The 11157-nt window shown below is 38.7% G+C and overlaps 1 protein-coding gene across 1 annotated transcript in view; it reads left to right on the top strand.

Moving 5' to 3' along the window:
• The first annotated feature begins 2342 nt into the window (after positions 1-2342).
• Positions 2343-11157, top strand: part of CUBN (cubilin) — a 331095-nt gene continuing 322280 nt past the window's right edge. The window contains 7 exon segments of the mRNA XM_017869190.1: positions 2343-2645; positions 3043-3172; positions 4394-4489; positions 5587-5625; positions 8679-8718; positions 8721-8779; positions 9471-9574. Coding sequence (XP_017724679.1) covers positions 2527-2645; positions 3043-3172; positions 4394-4489; positions 5587-5625; positions 8679-8718; positions 8721-8779; positions 9471-9574 — 587 coding nt within the window. The 5' untranslated portion in view covers positions 2343-2526.

The raw sequence follows: 11157 nt of genomic DNA, 5'->3' as shown, positions 1-11157 counted from the left end.
TTTTTTTTTTTTTTTTTTTTTTTTTTTTTTTTTAGTCACTGCCCAAGAATGTTGGGAGTTAGAACCAAAACCCCAAACTTGAAGTCTTCCTTCTGTTTTTCATGTCTTAGATCCTAGAAAATTTAGAAAAGTTTTATTGCTATTTGGTTTTCTAAATTGAATGATGTGGTTTGAATAGTGTCATGGTAGAAAGCAGATTTGGACTATTGTAACTTTAAAGTCATGTATTCAACCCAAAATACCATTTGTTGTATTAAATATGTTATTATTTTTTTTTTAAACAAACAACAAAACCTCAAAATACCCCTCATCACTTGACCTCAATATCAGCTCAGGAAAATAGCAACTTGCAAGCCATTTTTGTTTTTGTTCTAAGGTAGTGGCCGAATAGAACAGGTATAAAACAGTGTTACATTTCTCCATAACATCAAATGGCACAGCCTTATTTAAGAAGATAATTTTCTAGAGATACTATTTAAGATTTTAGATGGCACTTCAAAGTTCATCAGATTGTCTTTCTGAATTTTTGAAAGGAGCAAATCTACATGCAAAAGTATTTTTTTCTTTTCTTGAGACAGTTTCTATAGCAAGCAGTTCCTGTCCCATTTTCCTAAGTATGGATTCATTATTTAAAAATTGTTATACAATACACATAACATAAAATTTACCATTTTAGTCATTTTAAGTGTATAACTCAGTGGCATAAGTATATTCATATTTTACAACCATCACCACTATCCATCATCAGAACTTCTTTTTATCTTTCCAAAGTGAAGCTCTGTACCCATTAAACAGTAGTTTCCCGTTCTTTCTTACTCCAATCCCTGGCCACTATTCTACTTTCTGTCTTTCTGAATTTTAGCATTCTAGAAACCTCATGTAAGTGGAATCATATAGTATTTTTTCATGTAACTGATTTATTTCTCTTAGTTTAATGTCTTCAGTTTCGTTCATGCCGTAGCATGTGTCAACATTTCTCACTTTTTCAAGGCTGAATAATATTTCATTTGTGTATATACCACATGTCATTTATTCATTCATCTGTTGATGGACACTTGTGTTGCTTTCACCTTTTCTGACTATTGTGAATAATGCTGCTGTGAACATGGCTGTACAAATATCTCTTTCACTTTCTCCTTTCAGTTCTTTTAGATATATACCTGGAAGTGAACTTGCTAGATCTTATAGTGTTTCTGTGTTTTATGTTTTGAGACATTGTTATACCATTTTCCAGAGTACCTCCACCACTTTACATTCCCACCCATAGTGCACAAGTGTTCCAGTTTCTCTGCATCCTCACCAACATTAGTTATTTTTTGTTTTCTCAATAATGACCATGTTAATGGGTGTGAAGTGGTATCTCATAGTGGCTTTGATTTGCATTTCCCTAGTGATGACTGATGTTGAGCATCTTTTCATGTGCCTTTTTTTTTTTTTTTTTTTTTTTTGCCATTTTGCTGTCTTCTTTAGAGAAATGTCTATTTGGGTTCTTTGCCCTTTTTTTTTTTGAATTGAGTTTTTTTGTTTTCTGTTGTTGTGGGAGTTCTTTGCACATTCTGGATATTAACCCATTATTGTATATATATGATTTGCAAATATTTTCTTACATTCTTTGAGTTGCTTTTTCACTCTGTTGATGTGTTTTTTGATACACAAACGTTTTTAATTTTGATGTATTCCAGTTTATATATTTTTGGTTTTTTTTTTTCCTTTTTTTGCCCATGCTTTTGGTATCATACTCAAGAAATCATTGCCAAATCCAACATCCAAGGTCATGACTTTTTCTACTTTTCTTCTGAGTTTTATATTATAGTTTTAGAGTTTTTGAACCATTGTGAGTTAATTTATAGTTTTAGCTCTTAGACTTAGATCTTTGAACCTTTTGGAGTTAATTTTTGTGTATAGTATGAAGAGAATAACTGACCAATTCTGTTCTGTGGCAAATGCAAACTGGTCACATCGCCACATATCCTTGGTCCCCTCCTTCCTTGCATCCCCTGTGGAGGAGTTTCAGTTCTACCCTCCATGCCTTCTCTGGACTAGGGTGCATTCCTAGTCCAGACTCCAACTTCTTTTGCATATGGATATCTAGTTTTCCTAGCACTGGGTAGAATTGGAACTCCTCTGCAAGGGAGGTAAGGAAGGAGGGAAGCAGAGAAAGGTGTAGATAATGACCAGTTTACTTTTGTTGAAACATAGTTACTTCTTAAGCAAAGATTGTTTTTGTGGATGTTTTCAAAGCTGCTTGTTACTGTTTCAAAGGTCAAATAGATAATGATTAAGTTGTGTATCTCTTAAGGTAGATTTTGATCTCTCACAAGTTGAAGAGTACTGAAGATCTAAGATCATTTACATCCCTCTGGAAGAAAAAATAACATAGCCTTCTAGGGCAAAGAAGGAAAAACTGAATAGTTTCAGGATATTCCGTAGTTCAAAGTACACCTGCCTGGTTTGCTATTCTCCAAAATCCCATACTCAGTTGGTTGGAGTGGCCTCACTCTTACCTGCCAACCTGGGAGGTTGGTAATGAGCATGTCTTTACCTTTTCTTTGGAGTTTGGTTACCTTATTGACTTTTGCTGAATTAAATGGCGAAACTGGAGGACTTGAGCTGCAGAGACAAAAAAGAAGCACCAATCTCCAACAGTAAGTAAACGCATGGGTCGTTCCTGCTCAGGGACTAGGCTAATTCCTCACCAGTTTTCCCAAATAGCCAGATAAACAAAGGTGCAATTTTTCTTGAGGAAAATTATGTTGAGAAGCAAACAGGGAAAAATATTTAGACTGAGGTATGAAATTACCTTCCTACGCAGAAATTATTGTCTGTCGTTTTGCAAATAATCTGTTTGCAATTGCCAGGAGGTATCTCCAAGAAATGTGCAGAGAAAGAAATGGCAGATGAGCAGGGGCAGTTGGGTTGAGTTGATCAAAAAGTGAAGATGTATTTGGCCTGTAGTTAGTTCTTCAGTAAGAAACTTTGTTATTTTGGTTTAAAAATTGTACCTGCTAGTTACTGATGCATTCTCTGGTTTGGATTATATAGGCCTCGAATGGCGACAGAGAGGGGAAATTTGGTGTTTCTTACGGGGTCTGCCCAAAACATTGAGTTTAGAACTGGATCCCTGGGAAAAATTAAATTAAATGATGAAGACCTTGGCGAATGTTTACATCAGGTAATACCCTGGAAATATTTTGAAGTAGTTTTTGTATATCCATATATGGTGACTTAATTGAACAAGTCTAGATTAATCTGTACCTTGAATCTTTTAAAATTATTATTATTTATTAATATGTAGTAGATGCACATATTTTGGGATACATGTGATAATTTGATACATTCCTATAATGTGTAAAGTTCAAATCAGGGTAATTGGGATATGCATCACCTTAAATATTTACCTTTATGCTAAGAACATATGAATTGTTCTCTTCTAGCAATTTTGAAATGTACAATAGATTAATGTTAACTATAGTCACCCTACTGGCCTGTCAAACACTGGATCTTATTTCTTCTCTCTTGCTATATATTGTACTCATTAATCAACCTGTCTTCAACTTCCCTCCCCCTTCCTAGTATACCTTGAATCTTTAGCGTAGAGAACATAATTGGACATCAGACATGTTCTTGTAAAGGACAATGGCCTGGCTTAATGGTGGGTAGAGGGAGTATGCTAAAAGAAGGAAGCTCATTGTGCCAGGCAGTGCACCCTAGTCCAGAGAAGGCATGGAGGGTAGAACTGAAACTCTCCACAGGGGATATGAGGAAGGAGGGGACCAAGGATATGTGGAGATGTGACCAGTTTGCTTTTGCCACAGTACAGAATTGGCCAGTTATTCTCCTGCCTTACTGGGTGTTTTCAGTTTCCAGGAATCACTGCATATTTCAGTAATAATGTTAGAAGTCAGCATTATTCAGAGCTTACTGTGGGCCATCCACTGTGCTTAGCACTGTATGGATGTTATCTCATTTGACCTTCACAGCTGTCCTATGAGGTGGCCTTTATTGTCACCCTAGTTTTATGAGAGGTAAAGAAACCCTGAAGCAGTTAAGTAACTTGCCCAGGACATGCGATAAATAGCTGAGCCAGGACTTAAAATGTAAACAGTCTGCTTCCAAGCCAGTTTCTTAATAAGCACCCTAAGCTGGTATTATAGGAAAACATACAAATGGAAAATACCTTGATCTATTGTTACTGAAAAGGATAAGTGGAATTAAGCTGTGGCTATTTTAGCCCAGTGTTTATTACACATGGTGTTGTTTTGGTTTTTATAATAATAGGCAAGATCTTAGGGCTTAAAGTAGAATACTACTCAAGTTGTTAATTATATTACTGTAAGATAGGTATGATATTTTCACTAGTGCTCTTCATTTCTTCTTCTTTTTCTAAAATTAGATCCAGAAAAACAAAGATGATATTATAGAGTTAAAAGGGAGTGCAATCGGTCTGCCTCAAAATATATCTAGTCAAATCTATCAGCTTGATTCCAAGGTAAGTCTGACATCCACATCATAAGAACTGATGAGTGCTCCCTAATTCGATGTTATAAGTAACCGTTTTGTAGAGGATATACCAATTTTGCGTGCTCTTTAGAGATTTAGCATGTAACTACCGCACTATTTGGTTAAATGGCACAGCTCTAATGGAGGCTGTAGAAGTGATGGGCAGAAGGCAGGAACTGCTGTGCAAGCACTTGTTGCAGAAGTAGGCCTTGGGCCAGGCACAGTGGCTCACCGCAAGTGAATGGATAATTAATATCAAAAACTGCCGTAATCCCAGCAATTTGGGAGGCCACAGAGGGAGGATTGCTTGAGCCCAGGAGTTTGAGATCAGCCTGGGCAACATAGTGAGACCCTGTCTCTACCAAAAAAAAAAAAAAAAAAAAATTAGTTGGGCATGGTGGCATGAGCCTGTACTCACAGCTACTTGGGAGGCTGAAGTGGGAGGATGGCTTGAGCCAGGGAGATTGAGGCTGCAGTGAGCTATGATCATGCCACTGTGCTCCAGCCTGGGCAACAGGGCAGGACCTTGCCAAAGAAAAGAAAGAAAGAGAGAGAGAGAGAGAGAGGGAGAGAGAGAGAGAGAAAAAAAAAAGAAAGAAAGGAAAGAAGGAAAGAAAGAAAGAAAGAAAAAGAAAGAACGAAAGAAAGAAAGAAAGAAAGAAAGAAAGAAAGAAAGAAAGAAAGAAAGAAAGAAAGAAGGAAAGAAAAGAAGGAAAATAAGCCTTGCTGAAGTTTTAAGAGCAACCTTCTTACTGGGGAAATGGATGTATCACTGACATTTTATGAACATTCCCGTAGTCACTGTGTACAGAGAAGCAATCATTCAACTTAACAGTGGGTTGTACTTAAAAAAAAAAAAAAAAGGCTTAAAAAAGAAAAAACCAGAAATCTATGTGATAGGAGGGAGCAGGAAGGAAGAAAATCCTGAGGGGAGAGGAATGAAGAGGAAAAAGGCAATAAAAGCAGGAATGAACAGACAAAGTGTGTCCCTAGCGCAGGGCATTAGGACGGTATGTCAAGGCTGTAACATCACCTGCGCAATGCCTTTGAACCAGCTAACTGAAGCTTTTTCTTCCCCATTGCCAGCTGGTGGATCTTGAGAGAAAATTTCAAGACTTGCAGCAGGTAGGTCTCATCCTACTACACATCCAACATCTTTCACAGAAAACATACTAGAATCATTAATAGAGCGGCTATTCTTATTTTAAGGGTGAATGGATGATTAATATTAAAAACTTGCTTTTTCCTATAGCTTACTTCTCATCCCAGCATATGCTTCCCAGGATGCAGATGCAGAGCTGAGTCTAAGACAGATGAAATGACAAGACTGAGGTCTCTGAGTCTGTTAGGGCTTCTAACCCTGAGTTTGCAGCCCACAGCCCACATCCTTTACTATCACCCTTTAGCTCTGTGTGCTGTGCTTGCTCAGCTAGTGATCTCCCAACTTGCTGATTCTCCATCAGGAACTGGGGCTTGGAAAGCAAGCATCGTCTCTGAAACTAAGCTCAGAAGTCTAGGTGTATCAGAAAATATTCCAAATTTTCTTAACACTACATTTGCTGGTAATTAAACCTGAACAGTTTCTTAGAGAAAACATTCTATAACTGTACTACAAACTTGGAGACTGATCTATGTAAACTTAGGCTTCTTACTCCTTTTGTAGGAAGCTGGCCTTTTTAAGACTTTCATGGAAGCCATAACCTTCTACGCAGAGAAATGTACAGAATCTCTTCATATTTAAAATTTTGCATAAAAGCCTGGGGATTCCAGCGTAAGAATGTCAGCACAAATATTCTTCATGTGTTTTGCTCATACTTCAAGCATTTTCCTCTACTTTTAAGTTTGATCTGTCCCACTGTGAAGGACAGATATAAAAAAAGGACTCATACAGATTGAGGCAGGTTCCACCATTCCGGCAAGGATTGCTGCTGCAAACCTTTTTGTCATTTGATGAACAAGTTCGTGTATTCCTTTTCTGCACTTAGATAATACATTGACCCCTCAACTGTCATTTTTTTAGAGAGTAGTTGAGCGAAAGAAAATGAGTAAAGAATAGTGCTGTGGACCATGACACTGCACTCAAGTTTTGTCTCCTGGAGGGCTTCATTATTTTAGCCAAAGGTCAAAGACTGGAGGCCATGCTCAGCCGGTCCTCCTACCCCCATCCCTCAGGAGGAACATTGAGTGATTTTCAAATGTGAATGCCTTTGTGCCTTTGGATAGAGTAAGTGCTCTCTGGCCACCACAGTCCCCACCATTCCCTATTGTCTTCCTCCTGACTGCTGATTTCATTTTCTACTGGGCCTCTTTAGGCTTTTAAATTTTTAGTCCCCAGACAGTGTTGCTTTTGTCCGACAGAAAACCTTTCAATGAGTTTGTGGTTAATGTTCTAAAGAGCATTCTATGATGGACAGAGCCAATTGTTGTGCTAGCACAAAGAGAAAAATAGAACAATGGAATAAAACAGGATTCATGAAGAGACTCCCAGATGTATGGTCATCTAATTTATGACCAAAGTGGAGAAGAAATGTGCTTTGCAAAAAATGGTATTGAGTTGGCTCTCCTTTGGCTTTCTATTTCATCTGTAAGATGAAGGAAACAGATGTAATTTTCTTTGTGAGTCACTATATATATAGTATGTTGTGTTTGTATGTGTGTGTGTGTGCCTATATATAGACACATATATAATATATATGTATGTGTGTGTGTATATATGTATATGAAATGTAATGAACAGTTTGCCCCTATTTTAAGTTTTTAAAAGCAGAGAATTAGGTTGTGTACGGTGGCTCAGGCCTGTAATCCCAGCACTTTAGGAGGCCAAGGCAGGTGGATCATGTGAGGTCAGGAGTTTGAGACCAGCCTGGTCAACATGGTGAAACCCTGTCTCTACTAAAAATACAAAAATTAGCCAGGTGTAGTGGGACATGCCTGTAGTCCCAGCTACTGAAGAGGCTGAGGCATGAGAATTGCTTCATCCCGGGAGGTAGAGGTTGCAGTGAGCCGAGATCATACCACTGCACTCCAGCCTGGGTGACAGACCGAGGCTCCATCTCAAAACAAACAAACAAAACAACAACAACAAAAAACCCAGACAAATGGACTATGAGTGAAATTCATAAAATGGTTATCGTTGCATAATCAGTTGTTCCCTCTGAAGAAGTTTTCTCTGGCTGGACACAGTGGCTCATGCCTGTAATCCCAGCACTTTGGGAGGCTGAGGCGGGCAGATCACGAGGTCAGGAGATCAAGACCTTCCTAGCTAACACGGTGAAACCCCGTCTCTACTAAAAGTACAAAAAATTAGGGTGTGGTGGTGGGTGCCTGTAGTCCCAGCTACTCGGGAGGCTGAGGCAGGAGAATGACATGAACCCGGGAGGCGGAGCTTGCAGTGAGCCAAGATCATGCCCCTGCACTCCAGCCTGGGGGACAGAGCGAGACTTAGTCTCAAAAACAACAACAAAAAAAAAGTCAAAAAAAGTTTTCTATGCACCCAAAGGCAATAAAAATCTTACAAGTGTGAAACTGGTAGCTGACATAGGGTCAGATTCCCCAGGTTATGTAGATGTAGAGGTAGACAAAGGTAGGTTTGTTTGTGATCTGGGCTGAAAGCAGTCAGGTGAGTACCACGGTGAAGGCTGTCTTAGCTGGCCACATTTCAAACAAAGAGACTTGGAGCAAGAGTCCAGTCACCTTAACCCATGGGAGGAGGGGCAGCAGCAGCAGATGCTAATGTTTCAAAGGCTCACCTGGAGGGACCAAAGATAAGAATCACAGGTAAATGAACCGGAATCTCCATTTTCTTTTCTTTGTGCAATCGGAACATCCATTATTATTTTCACACCTGAACCTTTACTCTTGTTCACTGAGGTCTCTTTCTCAGGGGAATAATACTTTTCCAAGACAAAGTGAGAATCTTCTCCCCTCAGATCTCATCCCACCCATGGTCAAAAGCATGTTGAGAGTTAAGGAATAGGAACAAGATTGGTAATAGGAAACGCTTTCTTTTTTTTTCACAAGGGAGGTGATTTGAAGAACATAAGTAATGGCTTTAAAGTCTGCAGGGAGACCCCCATTGACTAAGAGTTAAATGTAATCCCACGTACACACCTGCATGGTAACATGCCTTTTGCTGCTGCCGACTGCAAGTCATCTCGACTGTCCTGTCTTTGTTTCAGACTGTTGACAAAAAGGTTTGCAGCAGCAATCCTTGCCAGAACGGGGAACCTGCCTCAATCTGCATGATTCCTTTTTTTGTATCTGTCCCCCACAGTGGAAGGTGAGTCACTTACTCTTTGGTTAAAAATGATGGTGGGTTAGCATCTGTGGTTTCCTTGGAATCATCAGGCATATTTAATTCTCCAAAGTTTCTAGGATTCTGTGGCCTCCAGAATCAAAATGAACTACACCATGTATGCTAAAATCCAAACAGTGGTGAGTTTGGTTGTATAACCCAGTGGATACTAAAGCCATTGAAAGGAGAGGTTCATGTGATTGGATAACTAGCTGGAAGAGCACAATATTTCTGTTAACATTAATTTAAATTGTTCAGCATTGGACGGTACCAAACAAATCTTGACATACCTATGTACATTTTCTTGTTTTCTATGTTTGGTCTTTTTTTTTTTTTTTTTTTCTGATAATGATGAAACTGTCCCCAGCATGCACATTAAAAAAAAAGTAAGTATTCCCAGACATAGCACCCTGTGAACTGAGGATTCTATAATGTTTAGATAACAATTCTCCTCCTGTGACTGCTGTGATCTTATGAAGAGCTCTTTGGTTCCATTAGATGAAATCTGAGTTTCAGAGGAAGAATAGCCAGGGATTAATATTAGTATTATTATATTTGGCTTTACTGAGGACTTATTTACTGTCCATGTATAAATCCTTAAACATATCATGTGAATGTTGGCCCCAGATACCTCTCTGACCTTTGGCACCTGACTTTGTTCCTTATATGATCACAGGGTCCTCTCTGCTCAGCTGATGTTAACGAATGTGAGATTTACTCAGGAACACCCTTGAGCTGCCAGAATGGAGGCACATGTGTTAATACAATGGGAAGTTACAGGTAACTTTTTTTTTTTTTTGATAAATATCAGGTATATTTTTGAAGGCCTAAAACGTCCCATAATTAAGAGCATCCTAAACTAATTATCTGTATTCCAGCAAAAGTTGGTACTCCATGAGGAAACGTTTAGCTCTTACTTAATGTCTACATAGCTAATTTTTACTTAATTGAAGCAAAGCTCATGAGTCCTTTACTCTCACCCCGTGAAGAAATCCTTGCTCTAACATCCCCAAGGAATTGGAAGAAGGCTGCCGTGATTGGCACAGAGAGTTAGCATGGCCTGGTACAAGAGGAGCTGAAGCCTTAGGAAGAGCCAGAGCATCGAACGGGAGCCATTGAATGGCCTTAAGTAGAAAAGGGGACATCCCACCACACCATTGCCCCCCGCTGTACTCGTTCCATGTATTAGCAAGCTCATAGTTTTGAGTAAGGAGAGCTTTTTTCAATGCTATGTCAAAATGTGACCATAACAAGGTCAAAGATTAAACTGAGGTTCAATGAATGAAGTAACTCTCTCTGACCACAGTCATCATTACAGCTCTATCTTCTCTTCTGATTTATTCTGTCAAGTGACTTGTCCACAGACTTCTCCTGCTCAGCTCAGGCATCACTTTCTGCAGGAAACTTTTCCTTCCCTTATTAAGCAGAGTGAGGCATCTCAGGGCCTCTGTGTTCCCATCATGCTCTAGGGATATATGTCATCAAAGCTTTGCTGAGGACACACACATTGTATTTCTAATAAAGAAGTCCAAAAATTTAGGGCGGATCAATGACAAACTTACTTTTGTACAGTTCTTTAAAGTCACCTTTTAAATTAGACATTGTTTTCCTTGTAGTTTGGCTGGTCTCTTTTACTGTGTGATTTTAAAAGATTAATAAATAAATTCTGTTTTAGAATGAACAAATCCTTTCAATACTCTGGAGTAGAATCTCACTGGATTAAAGAGCAATTATTTGCTCTCTTGTGGTGTCTCAGCTATCTTGTTCTTCAGTTTCCTCATAACAATATCCATTCTAGTCTTTCCAGCAAAAATGAGTGCAGTAATTTTGTTTTTTAAACCATCGCTGTTATTAACGCACACTCCTAAAACTGCAGTCACAAGCCTTCTCTTTTTATTTAATACTTTTGTTTTTTGATCTGATCTTTAAAACTTTTGCTCATTCCAGGTTGTAAACTCGAATCATTCAAACTTCTGCTAGGTACGTCTATGAGTTCAATCATTATGCAAAACTAAAATTAACCACTTCTGACTTAAATTTAGTATTATGTTATTAAAGAGCTTGTTGCTTCCAGGACTCTGTTTCTCATTTAAATGAAGCCTCTTTTCCCTGCTTTTATTAGGCTTGGGTTGGAAGCAAAATGCAGTCTAGTCTCTCATTTCCTTGAACCCATTATCTCCTGATTTCTGTTTATGGGCATTTATCAAGGAGGATTGCTACGTAGAGGTATTGGTGGCAAATGTCCAGGCTTCTAGAACTTCTGCTTTCTGACCTTCCTGATATCTAAGAATGTCATGGAAATTAGATTTCACTCCTGGTCTTCCTTTATCGTCACTGTCTTTTGGAATCTTTTGGGACAATAG

The sequence above is a fragment of the Rhinopithecus bieti genome, unplaced genomic scaffold (genome assembly GCF_001698545.2).
Source record: "Rhinopithecus bieti isolate Rb0 unplaced genomic scaffold, ASM169854v2 scaffold_3043, whole genome shotgun sequence".
Classification (NCBI taxonomy): Eukaryota; Metazoa; Chordata; class Mammalia; order Primates; family Cercopithecidae; genus Rhinopithecus; species Rhinopithecus bieti.
The sequence above is the reverse complement of the archived record's forward strand: the minus strand, read 5'-3'. Positions and strand labels throughout refer to the sequence as shown.